The sequence below is a fragment of the Drosophila biarmipes genome, chromosome 3L (assembly GCF_025231255.1).
Source record: "Drosophila biarmipes strain raj3 chromosome 3L, RU_DBia_V1.1, whole genome shotgun sequence".
In the NCBI taxonomy this organism is placed as follows: Eukaryota; Metazoa; Arthropoda; class Insecta; order Diptera; family Drosophilidae; genus Drosophila; species Drosophila biarmipes.
The window spans coordinates 13,629,928-13,651,874 of record NC_066613.1 but is presented as its reverse complement, the minus strand read 5'-3'; the positions used below and the strand labels follow the sequence as shown (position 1 = coordinate 13,651,874).

Below are 21,947 nucleotides of genomic sequence, written 5' to 3'. Positions count from 1 at the left end.
AAAAAATAAAATGTTTATATCCCTATTAAAACTTAAAGAAAACGTGCCATTGGTGTACTTTATACATATGTATTCAACTGCATTTTTTAATATTTTACACACACATTTTCCGGACGTATATTTTATAATCACCATCACATATTATACCATCTTAACACATTCCTATAACTACGTTTTCTAATCTTATCTGATCCACTTAAAACTGTTTTCTCTGTTCATGTCATTTATTATCCCTCTCGCCCCCTTCTTCTGGTTTTCCCTTCACGGATTTTTCCTCAATGGCGCAGCGGAAAGGGAAGTGCAGACACAGACACGCACGCACACACGCATAGCGCCTGCATTTGTGGTGTGTGACTTTAGTTTTTGTTGCATATGCGGGGGCGTTCTGGCCTCCGTGGTTCAATGCATCCAATGCATTTAATGCCGGCCCAGACGCCTCATTAGCGCTGCGATTCGCAGCCAAAACGCCAAATGATAATTACAGCAATTTGGCCCCGAAAAATAAGGCGAGACAAATTGTAGCGCACGAATCTTGAAAAGTTGCTCGACGCAAATTGGAGCCAGCGGAGGATCGCGTTTTGGGGTTACTTCGAAGTTGGCAACGAAGCCAAATTGTAACGAGCTAAGCGCCGGCACACACACACGCCGCATATTGCCAAGTATTCCCCTTTGCCCCTTTGCAAGAAGTCAAATTTCTTTTCGGCACGTCAAACTCAAGCTCCCGTCATCAAAGTTTTCTTTTGGCAATGTGTGCGCCATTACGACCGGAAATGCCACACAGGAGTTCGCGTGTCTGTGAGTTTTGTATCACATGTGTGTGTCAGTGCAGAAAGCGCGTCAAAGTTATTTAAACACCAGAGCGACTTTCATCATCTCGAGTTCCCTGGCAAAAAGAGGCCCTCACATGAATGTAGACACTCCTGGCCGCCCCTCTCTGCTTTCTTCGCCGAGGACTTTCACTAAGCCGCTTAGTGGCACGCAGGCTGCAGATCCCGAATTCGGAATCCGCAATCCTGGCTGGGAGCCTCTGTTTGCGGGCGTGCTTGTTTGCCTAACATGGCTAATGAAACTCGAGAGCGAGTTGGAAGAGCTGTTTGTTATAAGTGGAAAAAATCCGATTGAAAAGGGTACGAAGATATGATTGTTTTAATACCCTTGGTAAATGCATTTATTTGGGCAAACCCCAGGACTTCCAATGCAAAGAATAAGTTTAGGAGTGCCATACTTTTTGGAGGTATTTGAATATTAAAAAGGGATTAAGTATTATGTCAATCATTATTTCAACATTGGAATGAAAAGTAGAATTTGTACTTATAGTCTTAGGGGAAATCTTGCTAGCTTACACACTTTCCATAAACATCCTCAATTCCTTTTGATTCTTTTTGCTTCCATTTTATTTTACTTAACACCCTCAGCTTCAAAAGTTTAACTCCTTCCGGCTTTTCCATTTACTTTTCACTTTTCTGGGAGGTCATAAAGCCGGCACATGAGCAAATTAAGCTCACTTTAACGGACATTTGAGATGTCAGGATTTAATTACTCGAACGACACGCAGCACTTGAAGCCTTCATGGGGATTTTCGGCCAAAATTGATGGCATTTTCGTTTCGGCTGTCGCTCGGCAATAAAAAAAGCGAGCACTCAAAATCGTTTCAGCCATTGGGGCCACCCGTTTTCCGAATCGATTCGGTGGCATTCCATTGTTTAGCCTTTGATTGTCATTCACTCGGCGCGGCGTTAAAGTGTATTTTAATTTGATTTCATTGTTCGCTGTCATTTGCCGTCATTTGATGGCCGGAATGAATATGAATTGAATTGGCTGCGAGGGGGGATTTTCCGGGTGGTCTGGGTGGTCTGTGGACTCTTTCGGTCTCCAATGACATTCGTTTCAACAATTCGATTAGCACCGAAATTCAGGAAAACTTGATGGCCCGAATGTCGGGCCTTTCCCAATGACACGGCTTTTTAATTAGTTTTTAGTTTCGGGCGGACTGCCATTCGCAATGGGATGGCTAATTAATATGACAGACGCAGGACAGGAAGTGGGAAATTTGATTTTCATTTGAGAGCTGCGCACAAAAGCTGTGGGGTATTAAATGGGGGCTTTAAGTGCATGATTTTAGGCAGGGTGCGCCAACCTAATGAGCCACGCATGGAGTGAATAATTAAAGTGAAACGAAATGTAGTCACTGCCTTTTTTTTTTGGAAGCCAAAAGAAAGGTAATCAAGGTAACTCTGTTAAATATTTAATTTGACCCCACAAAATCACCGCATTCAACTCAATATTGCATGACCCATATGTCCAACAGTTGTAGCTAAAAAAATCAAAATAGCTATTTGTGTTCAAATAAAAACTTGATAACAGAAAAATAGGACCACTCGCCCGTTGGCTTTTTAATTAAAAATGTAGCAAGAGTTCAAATGTGAAATATTGAGCATACGCCGTGTGGTTCCACTTGAATTCGGTGATTACTTTTGAATGAATTCCCATATTTCGCATGCATGACGAGTAAATATTGGCAGTGCCCTTGGCAAACTCGGCAACCTTTGATTGATATGCGTTTAAATCGATTGGGGTGGGTGCCTCCAATCTCGGCTTCTTGTGCATGTGTCATTAATTTCAAATGCCCGGCTATGCCAAGAGGGTGGGACAGCGCCCGACATAACTGTCAGGCCTGTCGACTGCCGCCTGTCATTCCCGCCCAACTTCGTCCTTCGTCCTTTTCCTCTCCGCTTGATTCCGCTTCATGCCGCCGATGTTTTCGCCATTATTTTGCTTAGCAAATATTCAGAATGTGTGCGTTGATTCTTCTTCGGGCGCATTGCATGAATTACTTTTGCCTTTGTTGAGAGCAAACACAATGCCTAAGCTGATGATGGGCGCCTGACGCTGAGCTGATGCTGATGTGCGTGCCAAGGATTTGTGAGCTGTGAGGCATTCAAGGATGCGCGACCCACATATATGTGCACCGAAAAAACAGGGACTGCAAATAATAATATGATTTTTATTCGGAAGTTCTAATCTGATTTCTAAACATTTTTTCCATAATTTTACAGATTTGTTTGCACTTTGTGAACCATATTCTCTTGCAAATAAATTTTATTTTACAGCCGCTGTAGACAAGTCTAAGAATGGTATGGGTACACAATCATGCCGTCATTTTAAAATTATTATTTTAAAAATGTATATCAAAAGTAATGGTTAAATTGATTGCAAGTAAGCTGTTAATAATAATGTATAATTTAAATAAATATAAAAAATAATAAACAATATATATTTTTACTCTCTTAATTTTAAGCCAGCTTTTTTTAACATTCGGCTAAAGAAAATTTATGTTTTTATCACAATCAAATATTAAAGTAAATCTATTTTTTAGCTATTATATGAGGTCATGTTTTTTTAAGTTTCCAAAAAAAGTATTCCTTTTATTAACACAAATTACAGCAACGATAATTGGAAACTGAAAACTGTCAAGTCTTTTCCTTGTGCATCTGCAAAAACATCCAAGACAAGGCCTAGCAAATGGCGTGGTGGCTGAGAGAATTCCCCCAATGCTAAATATTCAAATCAGAATGAAGACCGAGGCGTTGTCATATTTTGTATTTTGTATTGCGAAGCTGCTAAACATTTGTCACAATGCCTGCTCGTATCTGCCGGAGCTGGCAAATGGGAAGGAAAACATTTTCCCAGCAACTTGGCAATGGCGCATTATTCCCGACGAGTGTGAGTGCGTGCAAAATAAGGATTCGCATGGTTTTATTTAAAGGGAAAATTGTTTTTGCCACAGTAATTTGTTTTCAATTCAAACTCATTCAGTGTGGGTTAAGGTGTGGATTTGAGGGACTCAGGCCTGCTGTAATTCCCTTTAAGTGCCGAAAATCAATGACCAAAGGGAGCCGCTGAACGTTAGTCACTTTTGGCCCCAAGGCAGATGAATGGCCCACCCGGAAAGCGGCCTTTTTTATTTTTTCGTTGCCGCACCCAGCAAGTACTCCAAGTGGCAGCACTCAACTTTCCCAGCGCGAAGTGGCTTGCCGTTTGGAATTTGCAACAAATGGCAAAGAAAAATCGAAATAGGTATTGGGAAAAAAACTGAGAAAAAAATTCGAAATTCAAGTGCTAGCTCTTGAGCTATTTGCATAATGCGACTGCTGCATGAATAAACCATGTCGAACCAGGCTCTCCCAATCCGCGGTGTTTCCACTGCGGCCCCCGCCATTTTCTCAATTTTTCCGGCTTTTCCCTCTTCATTCCACACTGTCTGTGGAAGTAAAACGTTTAAATCAAATCAGGCAAGGAATGTTTTTTATCCCAGCCAAAGCTGCAGACAGCAGAGGTTATGATGATGCCCACATATATATCCCTAAGCCCATACGGAGAGAAAAGGACTTACAATTTGAGTGAAATAAATTGATTTGAAAAGCTTTGAAAGTTCAAAATACAACAAGGTACACAGAAATACTTAACCCAATAGTTGGAGCTTCTAGTAAAAGCAAGTTTTTCTTAAAAACTGATATTTTCGCGGAGCATTAATCGTGTTCAAACATTTCCTTTGCTTACTTTTGCAACTTAAGCCATTTTCCCGGTGTATGCGATAAGGTCCCTAACGCTTGATTGAACATTTTTCGCCTGGAACAGCTGCAAAGTACCTTTCCATATCGCCGGCCTCGCAGCCCTCCCCGCCTATGGGGACAATTTATGTGGCTTTAAGGACAAAAGCGTCTGCCGATGGGCCTTTGCCCTCATAAGTATGCCATGAAAAATGTATGGCGGCGCGCATAAAAAGGAGGCGGGCATAAAGGAATACCCCTTGGAGAACTACACACCGAGCCGGACTGACAATGAATATCAAATGTCAATGACAGCCGCAGCGTGCAAACTATTCCGCAGGACGTCCAGGACTCAGGCCAAATATGAAATAAATCACTGGTCGGGTTATTGACACGTAAGCAAATATTTGCAGCCACCAAGGAAATGTCAACTTGTTCCCATCGACCGAGTTTCCACCACCCGCTTTTCCACCTTTTCCCGGGCAAACACGTCGGCATGCAAAGCAGCGGGGAAAAGTGGGCAAAGAACTTTCCAACCAAGAACTTTCCTCCGGAAAACTGGCAGCCTGCTCGTCAAAACTGCGCTAGCATGTCGACAGCAAAGTCCACTTAATCCAAATTCTGTAAAAATTGTCAGCGCTGGGAAATGGGAAATGGGTAGCTGCTTTTCCTTCAACGTTGACTTTCCCGGCGATAAGGACGGCAATGTCAACCGGCTGACGTGTGTGTGTGTGTGAGTGCCAGTGTGTGTGAAAGGACATTTCATTATGTGGGTGTGTGCTGTTTGCTTGGCCTGCCATGTCATCAATTTCGCCTTGAATTTGTTTACCCGCTTGGCCTGCTGACTGTCATTCCTGCGAGGTGGTCGGTGAGCAGGGGGGAAAACCGGGGAAAATGCGAGGAAAATGCTCGGAGTCGAGGTGGCTATTTGCCGTAATTTTGGGACAAGCCGTTTACGGCAAAATGTGCTTGTCTATCGCTAATTAGGGCGTTTGGCGTCAAGGAGAAAGAGGTATTTCTCAGGGAAATTGAACTGGAGCAGAAAAATAAAATCCTCAATGCCAACAGTTTTTATTTAATCTGCTTGGATGATGGGTGTTTAAATACAGATAAAAGCATTAAATAAAAAAATATCCTAGAATATTTCAGAAAATATAACGTATAAATTTTCAGAATTGTAGAAAAAAGAAATAAATGTTAGTATCCTAGAATATTTAAGAAATTTAAGAATTTATATTTGACCTTTGATAAATCGAACTTTATTAATAAATACGAAGCTTGCCTATTATAAGCAGGAATGTTTATCTGTATAAATACCTCCCCTTCCCTATATCTCCCTCACATGTTGCCACAGTAAGCAACTTCAAAATAGATTTTAAAATAGCTTTGTTAAATGGAAACTTCATTTTGTCCAAATATATATTCCACTCACACAACTAATGGCGAAGGGGAGGGCAAACATTTTGCAGGTTAACGACGCTCGCAGAAAGTTCAACAAAATCATCAGTTTCTCGCTGATGTCTTCTTGCCAACTCATCCCCTTTACGTCTATTTCGGTGATGTCTGCATCTTTCTGTCAGCGCACGCATTTGTTCCGGTGAAGTGTTCAATGCATGTCCTTAGACACACACACAGGTCGTCCACTTCGTCATCCTGGATCCCTCAACTCATCCAGCACCCAGCTTCGCCCCCGCATTCCGCAGTTAAGTGATTGGTGAAATGTATTTGCATAATTTTTACAGATTTCTCAATGGCTGTCATGCATAATGCTCGGCAAAGGCCCTGCATTTGCAATGATAGCCCAGGACCTGGCCTGGAGCCCGGCATCCTTGGTTAGTCCTCCAACCTCATCCTGCTGTTCCTGGTCCTCTTTTTTCCGGGCTGGCAAACATGCCAGTTAAGCTGCTCCTTCGGTGGCGTTGGTGATGGAAGTTTTTGCATATGCGAATATTTTATGTAGATTTATGTCAACTTTTTGGGCTACGTGTCCTGCATCCTGGCCACGTGCACTTATTGAATTACTGTGTGCCGGTGAGCCTGCCACCCAGTGTTGTAAACTGCTCTAAAATGTTGTAAATTTTTCGGGGCATCAGCTTGTCCTGACACCGGGTGGAAAACCGGGGGCGGGCCAGGCAAATACGCAGGGCACACGGGCCCAACTGTCGGGCAAACAAGGAAAAGTTGCCTGTGCCCTACTCAGAAGGAGGCCTCCTTGCCACCACCCAACACCCAGCAAACAATCCACCCACCACCCTCCACCCACACACGCATGTACGACAACAAACATTCGCAATTGTTGTTGCCGATGTCGCCTGTCGCTGAATCCTGTTTCCTGTCGCGCTGCGACCTATTCCCCAGCTCTCCTTCCCCCTCCCCTCTCTTGTGACCAACCACTGCCCATTTTCCCCATATTTTCCCAAATACCCTGTAACTTGGCGGTAACAGAGGTATATTTCCTTGGTAAAGGTAAGCCATAGGTAAATCAAAACCTAAATTTGTTACTAATAATGAAATGATTATATTAAATTGCACTGAAAGTATCTTAAGTGTTTATATTGCTGTAGATGCTATATAAATTATATTTTTTTAATATATAAAAATAAAATAAAATAAAAAGTAAGTAGTAATTTACTTTATAAATAAATGAAATAAATAAGTATTTTAGCTAAGGCATTATTTTTTAGTATATATTTTTTTTTTCTATGAAAATTAAATAAGAAATAAAACAGTTTATATCATTGTCATCATATTGAAATATTTTTAATTTAGTATTTAACAAACTTAAATGGGGATTTATAAAATAAACAGTTTATCTTTATATTAAACAAAAAAATATGAAAATAAATAAATAAGTCAATTTAAACTTTGTAAATAAAATACAAATATAAAATACTTTTGATAAGGGTATCTCCTTGCATTATTTTATATTTTTATTTTTTATAATGAAAAGAGAAAACTTATCTCCAACTTTATGATGATTTCCACAAAGGGCAGACCGAGGGGAAGGGCTGGGATGGAATGGAAAAAAGACTTCAAGCTCCAACTTCAGACTGAGAATGAGAATAAGGACGGGAGCAAGTTTTCCTTCTTCAAGTTGTCGCTGCCGACTTCTTGTTTGTGTTGTGCGATGCTGCTTTTCTTTTTCCATTTCCATTTCCTTTGTGTCCGTGTGTGAGTTTCCCCTCAAGTCAGCCGAAGACTGAAGTGGGACAACACTTAATTTTGTGTAAGTACTCACTCAGCTCATTAACTGAGCCAAAAGGAAACTGGGCCTCGTCTCGCACCGGAAAATGCAAATACCGAATTCAAAAGCTCTGGCCCGCAGCGCAGGGGAAATTAAATTTAAGCACCGAAATGGACGAGCAAAAAAGTGAGGCACCCCGGAAGAGCATGAGGAAAATGGCTAAAGCAATTTACCAGCGGCTGTGGCGCATCTTCTTCTTCTTTTGGCCAAGTGGCGAAGTGGTAAAATGGGAATTACAGGGGTGCGGGAGAGGCGTTTGAATCCGTTTAGTTAGCGCCAAGTGGAGCCATCAATCAGGGAAACACACTCTCGCACGCACGCACGCAATCATTGCGAATTAGGCTGGGAGTGTGGGGCTTTTCCAGGGCTTTTCCCGGGGCTTTCTAGATGCGATCGTTGACCATAACTCAGCTTGACGCTCCCTGGCAGTTTGTGGACAACAACAAAGCCTGCAAACTGCACTTTCTGCCGCTTGAGTTATGGCCATAAAATGGCATTCAAAATTGCGGAAATGCCAAACCATGAATTTCTTTGCAGCAACTGAAAGAAAATTTTTGGCAGCAAATTGCACTCTCTCAACAATAAAATGGTCATGCCATTGATATTGAACTATCACTAAATTTCACTCTTTTCAGATTAATGGTCTGGGTAAGTTGAAAATAAATTAAATGTCGCCTTGCTAGTTTAATTTGGTATTGAAAACATTATCATGATTCATGAAAAATTGAAATCAAATTTATAGTTGCTTAAGTGAAGAGAAATAAATGGATTGGAAAATAATAAATAAAGTGGAAAAATGTTAATAATAACGAAGGTGACATCAAGATAAAAAAGCTATTAGTGGAGAAATATAAATAAGAAATAAGTAATAAATGGCAACAAATATTCCAAGTAGTCTTAAATGTGATTTAAAGAATTGTAAAAAAGCAAAGCAACGCAAAGAACAATTTCTAAAATATATATTAATTTAATGTTTAGTCCAATAACTTCACATCCCTACAAGAGAAATGTGACAAATAAGATGGCAAGTAAATTCACTTTGCCCTGAAGTAGCAAACAATTTCCGGCGCTCGTTCTGCCAGATAAACGAGATGTGTCAGCTGAATAAATCCCTAAGACTTTCGTTGACATCACCTGTGCGACTTCCCACGCTGGCTGTCTTTCAGGATTTCGGTAACTGCATTCTGTGAATTCTCCATCACGAATATCAAATTGATACCAATACGAATGTTCTAAGCCGAACAAATCCGAAATCGCCGTCTAAAATACGTATTTTGTCACAACTATTTTCTTGAACACTTATGTTTTTATAGAGTACGTTATTGCACTACAGCATTGAGTTTCAGTTTGAAAATATTTGATTAAATTCTCCCTTATTTATTTAATAATTTTTCATTTTTAATTTGGGTGCGTTCACACTATTTTAAACAGTTTTAATCGCTTGCAACATTAGCGCAAGACAAAACCACTTCAAATAATTACAATGCACAGGCTGGCAGCAGGAATTACAATATGGGAAGCCATCCGAAAAATAAAAAAGAGAGCATCACAATATGAAAGTATATGGAGATGCGGAGACCGCAAAGCACACATAAATATGTATAAACAAACAAAACCACAATGGCGAAACAACATTTCACTTAAATTAGAAGCGAAAATGCCGGAAAAATAACTCAGAGGAAGTCCCCGTCTGGGAGGCAGAGCCGCACGATTTCAGACAATAATATCTGTGTCAGCCGCAACAAAACAGCAACAACAATGGCTGAAAGAGGGGGCATGCCCCCAGCCACGCCCCCGTGCCCCGCTCAACTCTCAACCCACTTCAACCCTTGGTGGCCAGGTAAATGGCGGCTAAGCGCCAGAACTCTAAAACTTAAATCTCCGTGTAATATTTTTCCATAAAAGCCGAGGAGTTGGGAGTTCTGGCCACATATTTAATGCTGCAAGTTGAACTGCCAAGCGGACGAGGCCAGCAGGTGCTGATAGAACTCATTCGAGTTGCAGGAAAAGTTGCAGGGGGGCAGGAGCACGCGGAGTGCAGCTGGGGGAGCGGGAGGAACTGGAGGAGCAGAAGAAGCAGGAGCCACTGGAGTAACTGGAGCATGCAAAGCACATCCGAGTGGATGCAATGGGTCTCCGGGGAGCGAACGGAACGGCTATTGCACTGCTGCGACAGGTTTAAAGAGGTCAGCCGGCTGAACAATGCTTAAAACGGACCCAGCTGGGCATTCGCTTTCTGGCCGGGAAGCGAGAGTCGGTGGAGCGGGAGTCACCAGCAAAAGTTGCCCATTCAACCAATTAGCCAGAGATTATTTCATCGATTTTTGTTAACTCCCTGGGCAAGCGGAATTGTCAGGGGGCATTGGGCATTGGAAATCGCAATCACCGGGAAAAATGATAGAATCCTATATGCAGTTAGGAGAATTAGGAGCATTGTGAGCAATTATTATTATTTAATAACATTAATTTCCAAATTAATTTTCTAATCAAATATAAATAATGATATAATAATAATATATAATATTTTATGTTTATCCTTATCACTTGCTATTCCCAATTTTCTTTGCTACTTCATATTTAAATGTTCATTTAATGAAGCCTCTTTTAATATAAGAAAATATATGTAATAAAAGCCAACTGCCAAAATGTTTTCATTTTTAAGAACTTGTAAATTTAATTGTTGTAACATAAAAAAACAAATTTAAACTAATATTAATTACACTAAAAACCATTGTTCTAAAGTGCACATTTTTGTTAACTTAAAATAAAATATAGTTTGAGTCCTAAATCGAATGGAATGGTAGGGTCTCCGGCTGTTTGCAAGTAATATTATTATTTAAATGAGAGAGGGAGTTACTACCAACCTAAAAAACTTCCAAACTTATTCTTATTGTCCAGTTGGGCTCTATTTAAATCTATATTTTCGCTCTGCTCATACGAGACAAAGCCACTTTTGCGTGCGCCCAAGACAAAGACAAAGCCACCGCAGCGGGGATTCGGGATCCAGCATCCAGCTGGGACGGCGCCCGCTGCTCCGACTGGCTTTTGTGCGGCCCGGGATCCACAGGCACTGCATGTGTGATAAAAAAGGATAAGAGGGAACTTTGGCACGCCCACCCAACATCAGGACACCAGAACGCCACAACACTGGGACACCATCCGCCGCCGAAGCCAAGACAATATGCTCACGGCTCCGTGGATAACTTCGTGGTTTGACAAAGCGACGACGACGAAGAGGACGACGTCAGCATGGCATGAAAAATGGCACTTGATAAGGTGCCCGAGGGTGTGGCACTCCTCCACCAGGAGTAGGAGCATGGACGGACGCAGGACGAGGAGCCATCCTGCCGAGCAGGAAGTGTGAAGCGGCGTGCATAACAAAATGGAGCAGCAGCCTCCAAGTCTGGCTGTCTGTGTGTGCAGTTTCTGCTGTTTTGGGAGCAGCGAAGTTGCATTTTAGCCCCGCGGGCTGCCATTTGTCGCCCCACGACTTCCCCTAACCCGGTTTTTCCCACTGAGTAAATAGCAAAAGGCGCGTAAGGACCCCCGATCCTTCCTTGCGCCCACTCCTGTGGCTTTTGGCCGTAAGTAAGTGGCTCTTGGTTAGTTCGTTTGCGTTGCCACTTCCGCATCACGAGCGCCGTTGTTGTGGCCATGGAGAGTCCTAGCCCCAATCCACCGTGCTCCATCCATCGTCTTGTCCTAATTTGGCCACGTTCCGTTGCCCAATTGGCCCAGAGCTGGATAAACAGGCAGCGCAATGGTGACCCCTTAATCGCCGTAATCAACCTAATGGATAATATCCAGCGGAAGTCGTAATTGTGCAACTGCAACTGTCACTCATAACTGTCAGCGAGCATTACCCGAAAGTCAGCGAAACGAATCTGGAGCAAGGCAAGGAGGTCCTTGTATTTATTGCCATCAATCTGCAAATGGATTGCGCTCCTTTGTCTCTCTGAGGGGATTTTGGTTTCTGCTGCTGATGCATTCAATAAGAATTTCTTCGAAAGCTTTTATGAGACTTTAAGGATATGCATATGAAGAAACAGGTTTAGTTCCTAGGAGTTGAAGTTTTAAGACTCTTAACATTTTGTAATTCCAAAGAACTAAAGTCAAACTTCAATGCACGTTTGCTTTTAGTTGTTTTCTTTATGCATATGAGGGGGAAGCTTACTTCCTGTGGAATTGAGTTATCTTACAAATTTCTTGATATTGGGAAGTTGTTTGCCACAGAACTCAAGCCAAAGTTCATTGCAGCATTGCATTAAATAACATTTTCTTTAGGAAGACTTATGAAACTTAAAGCATATAAATGGCAATGTATATCCATTCACACACTTGTCAATAAGGTATTTTCCGATATTAACTAATGAACTGCAGCCAAAGTTGCATGCCCGTTAGCATTGAATAATATTTTCTTAAGATAGAAAACTTTATTTATATGAGATGAAAGGTTTATTTCCTATCTCAATGGCATACCTTATGTAAGATCGTTTTGTTTTATAATTTTAGGATACATTTGCATTTAAAAATATTTTTTTGGACTATCTCATATGATAAGACTAGTCTATCCTTTTAAAAAAGAATCCGAACCACTTTCATCTTTAGTATTTTAAGGTATTTTTCGGGAATGTCCCAATAAACTACAGCCAAACTTCCCTGCACGACCTTCGGGTGACAAAGTAGCAATGCAATTTGCAACATAATGTCACAATGAGGGCGCCTCGCAGGATGCTCATTGTGTGTGATGGCCTAATCAAGGACAGCTGGCTGGGGCCCAGGGCAGCCATCTGGAGACGGGTGGTCCTGTGCCGTGACTGCACTGCCAATCGCTGCAAATCAGCGCGGAATTACCTCATTGATGGGGCTGCAGCGGCAGGGGGATTGGCAGTCGAGAAGACTATAGCATACTTTTCTGCGTCCTCAGCTGCGCACGTTGCAAATTAACTTAATGCTGGATTTTTCTAGGGGGCAGGAGGAGCTGCAGGAGCAGCCGGGGAAGCAGGAGGCATCCTGGTAAGTTTGCTTGTCTGCTTCCGCTTGGCAAAAGTGTCCTTGAGTGCTGCTAATGCCGCTGCAATGGGAAGGAAACGGAAACTGCCGACGAGACAACTCGCACACACACACACTTAACGAACGGGCTAATGGCTGACTCCTAGCCTCCTTGGCACTTGGCAACTTTTAGCTTGTTAAGTTTTTAATAAAATAAGAGATTCCTCATTTCCCGGCCCCTCCTCCTCTTAGCCGCCACTTCGAGAGGCTGCACTTCATCTGGCCATAGATAAGTTGCCGCATGAAAACATCAACAGCAATTGAAGCTCCCACTCCAGCGAGCGGATATTATAAATTATCAATTTCATATCCTTGCTCTTGGCTTTCTGGATTTCTGCCTCTCAGCCTTTTAGTCGGCGTCTTGGGCTCCTGGGCATTTTCGCAGCGCTCTAATGAGTTTTCCCTTGTGCCGAAGCGCTTAAAATGAAAATATGTTTGCTTTGCGGTTCCGCATCCTTCGCAGGTTCTTCACATACACTCGAACACTCGAGGTCAATGCAATAAAACAAACCAAATTTTAATAAATTATATAACTTAATCCTTAACTTGTGGTTAAATACATCCTCCTTTGCAAAGTCATGAAGTACTAAAATCTATTTTTTTTATTTCTTAAGAGCGTTACTACTTTTTCAACCTTTGCTGTAAGCCCCACACACTGCATTTCGATGCGAGACTCCTGCTCAAGTACTCCGCCACTTTACTCCGTCCTTTTTTTTTGTGCGATCTGATGAGAGCGTATCCTTGAGTTCTTTTTTCAGATCCTTTTGTTTCCCCGCTCGAAGGATTGGGAAGGTGCTGAGGCATGCGAGAAGCTGGATAAATGCAAAAGGTACTGGCCAGGAATGTGGGGGCGGCGGTGGAGGTGGATTTATGTTCCATTCATTCTGCATATGCTGATTGCTATTTTCCCCACTCTCGTTTTGTTCTCCTTGCTCTTTGTTGCCGCACTTTGCGAATTATGCCATCGATTTGGGTTGCCTTTGCCGATGTTTCCACAAATGGAAACTTTGGGAAGTGCTCTGCGAAACAGACCAAATAAAGTTTACGAGCTCTCAGGCCAAGAATCTTATCCCCAACTCAGTTCCAGTTCCATTTTAAAGCCAATTAATGAATAGTGTTATTTGAAACTAAGCATTGTAGCCTAAAATATTTATTATTATTTTATCTAAGATAATCTAGGCTAACGAAAAGTGATAAATTCAACAAAACACTTAAGCGAGAGAAAATAAATTGAAATAAATGTTCGGATTTAACAAGTCGCTTAAAATGACAAACAATACAAGAGTCAGGGATTTATGATTGCCTTTTTTAAACTGCCAGCTCAATGAGACTTGCCGAATGATTGTTTAAAGTTCATATAAAAGTTAAACAAAATACCCCTGAGCTCAGGGAATTGCATTTCTTTTTTACGCTCCTGTAATTTCAATAATGCAAATTGAAAATTGCGGGCATAAAAATTATCATATTGCATTGGCGGGCTTCCGCATTCGCATTTCATTTGCACTCTCCTTAGTTGGGAGTTGTATTTAATTTAATTGCGCATAATTTGTGTTTTTTACTGTTGACGTGCCGGGTGACTGCATTTGTTGCAGTAGAAAATGCGGGGGGTGGTGGGCGTGGAGTATGAATTACTGGGAAAAAGGGGGAAAATGTCAGGCGCGCAAAAATGTCAACACGACATGCAACAACATGGACCGCAACAACTGAAACTGCAGCAACAATGGGGCAAAATGTGCAACTGGTGGGGGCGGGGGGAGTGGCAGGGCAGGTGGGCGGGAAAAGGGGGTGTGGCAGGGGCTCCATGTAGTGCAGTAGTTTGCAGCTGCCGTTGACACAGATTTAAGACTCACACACACACCCTCAGAGCCCCACACGCATATGCAAAAATGTGGCCAGAAATAAGCGTTGCATACTTTTAAGCATGCATTAAATGAAATTGTGGGCGTGGCAGGCTGGTGTGCTGGCAGTTGGGCTGCCAGCTTTAGTTGCATTTCGAGAGGCGGCTTTTAGACGATCCGAGTGCTGCCCCAAATCGATTTTGGATAGGCTATTAAGGCACATATTGCACAGGCCGCACACTCGAGGGGCCTATTTGCTGGTGTGGCGCCTATGGCGGCGCTAGGGGAAGTGGGCCACCCCAATCGATGCGACTTATAGGTGGTTAAGTAATTCGGTCGGTGATAATGGCGCAGCACTACCAGGGCTTGCTGGCACGACATTTTCGCAAGTGCAATCGGGAATCTGGAGGGTAATCCTTAGGGGGTGCTTAAAAAATTAGTTGGGTGATTAAATTCGCTTGGAAATTACACGTTTATGGGTTGCTCTTTCTTTAAGAAAGGTAATGATCTCTGAGTACCCTACATATATTTATTATTAGAATATTCCTTTTTTTATATATAAGAATGATTTCTTTAGTATTTTTAAAGATATTTTAGAACTTATATATTTATTTAAACTCACAACATAAAGGGTTTAAATTGTCTTTGGCTGGGATTCATACAATTTTTTTTAGTTATGGACGTCAGCATCTTTGATAAATTCAATGTTTATCTTGAAAAACCTCTTTAAGTCCCAGATAGTTGGCATAAAAAGTAATTAGACCATTATTAGCTCATGTTCCGACCCCCATTCCAGCATTTTGGCCAGCGTTTAAGGGCAATCAGCAGGGCAAACACAATTTGGCAGTGGTGTCCGAAGAGTTTTCCCGGCAGTGCAGTGCCTCATTAGCACAGGCCGCCCACTGAGACCTTCCCTGGGGAGCCAACCCCTTCTCCTGCCCGACCGCCTGCCACTCGAGGCGTGCGAAAGTTGAATTTTAATTTAAATGTGACCAACTTTATGACTCCGGAATGAGTTCAACAGGAGTGCAGAGGCTCAAGTTGAGGCAATGATGTTTGCACAAGAGTCCTCTGACCGAGCAAAATATCAACACACATGTTTACACACAAGCAGGCGAACAACTGGCAACCGGATGCAAATGATGTACCCACACACTCGCAGTGCTCCTCCGGCATTACTTTGCATAACGCACATTTCCGCTTGCTGATTTCGATTTAAATGCAGTTGTGCTCTTTTTATTGAATTCATTTGAAAAAATTTCCGCTATTCAATTGTAAATTCAGTGGAGCTTATTTTATAACCGAATAAATAAATATTTCTGTAGCTTCTGCTTCTGTTTCGGTTTCTGTTGGGGGCTGCGTGTAATCATAAATAAAAGCAAATTGTTTTGTGGCCATAAAACCACTGGCAGATATCTGCCGGAGAAAAACTTGTTTATTTGCAGGACCCTCTGTGTATGTGTGCTTGTTTGTTTTGTGTTTAAAAGAAAATTTCTCCCATTGCCAGTTTGTTGTTTTTTCGCCTCTTTGTGGTGCGTAATGGGGCAGCTGGTGCCGGGGATTTGCGGACGGAGCAGGTCCTGGAGCTTTATTAGAGCCAACCGGCTGCGGATCCTGAGCGGAGCGTGCCGGGGCAATCCGACAGGATATACGTAATAAGGATACGCTCGCGCCATTAACACAACGTCTTTTGAGGCAAATCCTCCGGCAAATAAAAATAAACACATAACGCATAAACAGAGGACAAAGGCGGCCGATGAAGTCGGCAGAGACGGCATTTGCGTATGCCTGCCATAATTTATACCCAACAGGCCAAACGAAATAGAACAACACACACGGATACACGAGGAAAAATATTTGCACTTCTTTACTTGTGATTTTAAGCCCTAATCTCTGGACAGGCCTTAGTCTTCAAACAAAACTTTGGGCTTATGTAAGCCTTTTTGCTGAATTAAGTTTCTATAAAAATGTTTCATTTTGTTTTTTTAGGAGATAGTAAATGAAAATCAATAATCATTTTTACATAGTCATGGGTGGGATTAAAATTGTTACTCAGAAACTTGCAGCACATTGTATTTATTTGTGAGGTTTTAAGGTATTTTTACATTTTATTTATTTTTGTGGTTTTAAAGTCGAAAGTTTTATCGAAAGTTTAAAAATTATATAGATATACATTAAGTGTGCGTTCTTAAAGGCTTTTATTAAATTAATAAGATATATAACAATTTACATCTTGAATAGTTAGTAAGGCCAAAAATACTACTTCTTTTGAAAGTTGTTTTAGAAAATTTATTAAGAAGTCATATTTTTTGTTAGTGCACCCAAAACGAGCCTCATTCTTTGATAGAACAATTAAATTGAAATTGTTAGGCAGACCCACACGCGCAGAAAACAACGACAATGAGACGAACGACAAGACGGGGAGTCGTATCCAGAACTCGTTTATGCCACAATAATAATTCGAGAAAATTTGTATAAATTTGCAATTGCATTTTATTGGCCCGTCCTGTGAGTCATAATATTTGCATATGTGTGCGTTCGGCATACATAATGTGCGTCTTTATGGCTGGTTGCGTATACGCAACGTGGCAAATGGCCAAATCAATGCAATCGGCACGAGAAATTGACCAAATATTGTTGCTAAGACAAAGGCCTCTCGGCTGATCAATACGTTCAATTATAAACAAGATACATATATATGCCAGATATGAGTTGTGCCTTATATTCGTGTGTGCATGGGTGCTACCAACTTGATTCCATTTTCATTTTGGCCACAAACGATTTTCCGTTTTCCCCATTTGGCAGCCACAAATAATCATCAGCTGGCGAAGCTTTAAAGAAAACTGTTGACAATGCAGAGATAGCAGCGGCGCAACAACAATTCCATTGACACACTTTTCCCCATTTCTTCTCCGGCGGAAAAACAAGGGAAACTGTCGACTAGCAAAATCGATGGCCTGAAAAAGCCGGGGCGAGAATAAAGCAAAATAAAAACCGAAAGCAAAGTCGCAGTAAATTGCACAGAGTTCGCCCATCCTCGAATCTGTGGCAGTTGTACGTGTCATTGGGCTGCAGTTTTATTTGGTTGGCCATAATGCAAGTTTATGTTTATGGCCCTGCTCGGGCTCTCCAGCTTCCCAGCTGCAGGAGCCCCTGACTTTGGCCATTGAAGTTAGCTGATCTTGCACTCGACTAAGCGGAAAACACACAAAACACAAAGCTAGGCGAAAAACAATAAATGGGGCAATGGCTGCGATTTTTCTAGAGTAAAATCTGGTTTACCCTGAAAATCTATTCAGGAAATTAGAAACGAAGAATTCAAATTTAAGTATTTGATATCAAAAATACATTTATTTAATTATTTTATGTTTAGTTTTCTAATTTTATAGCATATTTGATCATTACCAAGCAAGGCTTAGCCTAAAGTTCTGCAATAAAATTTTGCAAAGAGACTTAAAAAATTTAGTTAAATGTAGTATTTTATTCATTTATATGGAAAAAGATTTAAAAAATTAAGTTAAATTTAATAATTTTAACATTCCAGTTTATGTATTTTTTAAGCCACATTTTGTATGCTAAGATTGCAAGATATTATTTAAAGTGAAATATATTTAACTATTTTTCAACTGCGTTTTGAAGAGAGATATAATTAAATACAATTTTAATCATACAAAAATAGTTTATATTATTGATTGTATAATTTATAAATATGATTGTTCACTATTTCAGCTGAGTCATAGTGAAAATTATATTATATTACATTACATTGTTCTCTCTTTGACTATAGAGATTCCACAGCTTTCTAAACCTTTCAGTCTGATAGAAAATCCAGCTAATACCCTTTTGCCTCGGGAACTTTCTCCCGCTGACCCTAATCGTTGGCACATGACGTCGCAGCGACTTTCACGATGCTGCAAGCTGTTAAAAATAGATTTCGCTTGGCATTTTGCAGGCCAGACCCCCAACCAGCAGTGGAATCAGGATCCTGCTCCTGCCCAGACTCCCGCCCAGACTCCTTCTCCGAAGTCAGGACCTGGTCTTGGGCACGTTTCCCTGGTGCTGCCGAGCAATGAAACGTTCTAATGCCATTTGCAAGTGGAACGGAAGGGAAAATGCCGGAGTGGTGGGCATTTTCACAGGCTGCATGTTGGCTTTTCGGCTTGCAGACAGACGGGCGACATTTTCTTTTTCGGTACGAAATAAAAATGGAAAGTTGGCATAAAAAGTAAACAGCAGATTGTTAGCCGGGCCGAGCGGCTGGAGGTAACTAAAAGGAAAGCAAAAGCCAATGCTGCAAAAACGAAGGAAAAGCCAGTAAATGCAGCTGGAGGATGGGGAGGAGTCCCTAAATCAGGTCAGGGATTTGCTTGCCGAATGCGGAATGCTTCGCCCTGCAGTTTTCCCCGTTTTTCCCATTTCCCTCCTTTTTTTGCTCTTTTTTGGTGTTGCTTTGTTTCGTTTTCTTTTGACTTTTTGGCGGCCCTAGGAAAAAGTGAAATTGAAATTACGTATACGCCGCGGTGGTCCCGATGCAAGAATTAATTTAATTACAGCCGGCAGACGGCAAACAACAAATTGAACTGAAAAGCCGGCCAAATGAGTGCGTCACACATTCAAGTCTCTTTATGCTTTGTGTGTCACTGGAGCAGTCAGTTGGCAGCTGGCTAAAAGCGGGTTCTGGGCTGGCCAGGAGGGATGGGTGGCGTTGCGGTGGCTTGTTTGCCCGACAACCGCAAGCTGCATTTTTAATTGCGCACACGTGCGAAGCAGCAGCCCCAGGAAAATTCAAGAGGGGGAGGAAAACTGAGTAGGGGGGAGGTTGGAGGGAAGCATCTGGGAAAGCCGCCCGGAGGATGTGGCAGCTCTACTTGAACTCATTCGGCGTGGAAATTATGGCACGCTCAAGTTGATTTTGACAGGCAGGAGGCGCAAGTATTCCCAGCACAGAGCTCAAACTCAAACACACATACTACCACACGCATCCTTGAATCCTAGAAAAGTTTTGCAAAATGTTCGGCACGTTTGGTGGCCTCTGCCTAGACCGCAGGGTCCTGATCTTCTCCAGATGCACAAAAAAAAATGTATAAAATATTTTGCAGACCATTAAATTTTTTTTTTAATTTTTTAATATTTAAAAAAAAATAAAAACTTAAACCATGATTAAAATCGATCGTCATTAATGATGTAACAACTATTAAATACTATTCGTATTCCTATTTTATGTTAAAGTAATCTAAATTGTATGCATCAACATTTTTTTCTGAAAGAGTTAATAAGTTTTTTTTTTCACTACGAGATGTTATATGTATCTTAAGTGGTTAGCAAAATATTTCTTATAAAAATATATAATAACTTGTATTAGGCTATAGAACTTTAAACTCTTAAAAAATTCAAATAAAGGTCCTATTTCATTTTCATATTCAGTAAGTCATATCAAAGCAAGACATTCTAGATATATTTTCCAATTAGTGAAATGTATTTTTCTGCGTGTGGCAATAAGTGTCTAACTTGCAAATGGCAGGGCAGCAAATGACTGCTGCTCCTGGGCAGGCTCTTAATTGATATGCAAAAAACATTGGCCACATTGGAGCGGCAGACAGAGGACGGAAGGCAGGGCGGCAGAAGGGCAGGCGAATCGATGGAGGATCTGGATGCTTGACTGACAGACAAAAGCTGGCACAACTCCGACAAGTAAATCCGGCACGACTCCATTTCGGCCCGCACTTGCCACTTTCTCAGCTTCTGTTTTGTTTCCTTTCCGACGCTCCCGTTTCCGTTTCCGCTTTCCCTGCTGCCGCTCTTGTCTTTTGCCTGTCAAGCATCCAAGTTTAATGCGCTTAGTGGCTCCGACTCCATCTGGCTCTTACTGTCTTACTTTGTTTCCCCGAATGCTGCGCCTGCTGGCCATTGTGTAACGTTTAACAAAATTGAATTACAATGTATTTTGCTAAATTTAGCTAAAAATCGTTGCCTCCTAATTCAGTCTGTGTGGTCGAGGCCCAAAACACTGGAAATGTACTCAGTGTGAATGGTACAACAAGCCCATTAGACCATAATTAAATGGCCATCTTCTGTGCTGATAAAGCGAAAATTGCAGTTAAATACTTAGTGGCAATGACTCAATAATCAGCATGTACTTTAATTCGAAAGTTCCCTCTTACAGATTTGCATAGAAATCAAATGTACGGGCAGGAAGACTTTGGCAAACAATGGGCTTCAATTAAGATCTCTCAACTACTCATTGATTATGCATTTACACAGACAAATGGAACCTTGAATGGGTCTAGAACTAAGTAAATTGGGATTGAAATCCTTGTAATTCCAATACAAAGTAGTTAATGAATTAAAATATATATTATATTTTGTATTAAAACAGATTTTGTATTAAAACAGGGCTACATTTTTATTCGCTCTCGAATAATAATTTGTAAATACAATGCAATCATTTACTTACTCATTTTGTCAGAGGCAACAATGCTGGCTATTGAATTGGCTGCCTTGGTGTATTGGCTTTGGTTAAATTTTATCACGTATACGCCTAGTTGCGCATTGTTGGTTAGCACCAAAAATAGATGAACTTAATGGTAATATAATTCACAGTTTAATTTGAAGTTTGCGTTTCGTTTCGCGCTTCGAATGCTGAATTACACACAAAACAGACAAAATGGGTAAAATAAAATAGTTATAACAGCCAGGACACGCACACACACACAACCTCACAAAAAGGACAGCTGCTGTTTTAGGTGTAGTTGTGTTTTTGTATTCCCACGCTAGTCCTAGAAATTTGTCGCTGCTTTTGATTGCCATTTAAATGTGCATATTTAATTTGTTTATTTATCGGATGGAGCAAGGCCTCAAAAGGAGAAAAACACGCAGCTGAAATGCAATTTGGGTTTTAATTTTAATTTATTTATGGCCATTTACTTAAATTCTTCCAAAAATATTTGCCGTAAACCATTTTTATTTGAACGAAAGCTTGGCTTTTGTTGTGATAATTTATGCAAATTATTTTCGAATTTTCCCAGCCTGCTCTGCTCAATGGGGCAACTCGGCATTTACCTCTGGCTGCCATTCCAATAATTCATTATTGATTGGCAGAAGTTGTGCCGAATGTATAAACTTCGACTGAGCTCAGATCAATCGACTGAAATTGAATTAAATTTCAATGATAATTCGTGTTGCTTAACTGTTACAACTTTTGAGGCATTGAAATATAATTGAAGGGAAAATGTTCGATGTTAGATATTAGATAGACGAATTATG

At 41.1% G+C, this 21,947-nt stretch overlaps 1 protein-coding gene across 3 annotated transcripts in view; it reads right to left on the bottom strand.

Annotated features, from left to right (window-relative positions):
• Nucleotides 1–21,947, bottom strand: part of LOC108028465 (uncharacterized) — a 45,238-nt gene that overhangs the window by 20,159 nt on the left and 3,132 nt on the right. For all 3 annotated transcript variants that reach the window (XR_001768393.2, XM_017100323.3, XM_017100325.3), the window contains exon 2: nt 21,139–21,323. Coding sequence is in view for 2 of the 3 variants with exons in the window: in XM_017100323.3 (XP_016955812.1) it covers nt 21,139–21,142 (4 nt within the window). In the remaining variant the exon portion in view is untranslated. The remainder of the gene's footprint in view (nt 1–21,138; nt 21,324–21,947) is intronic.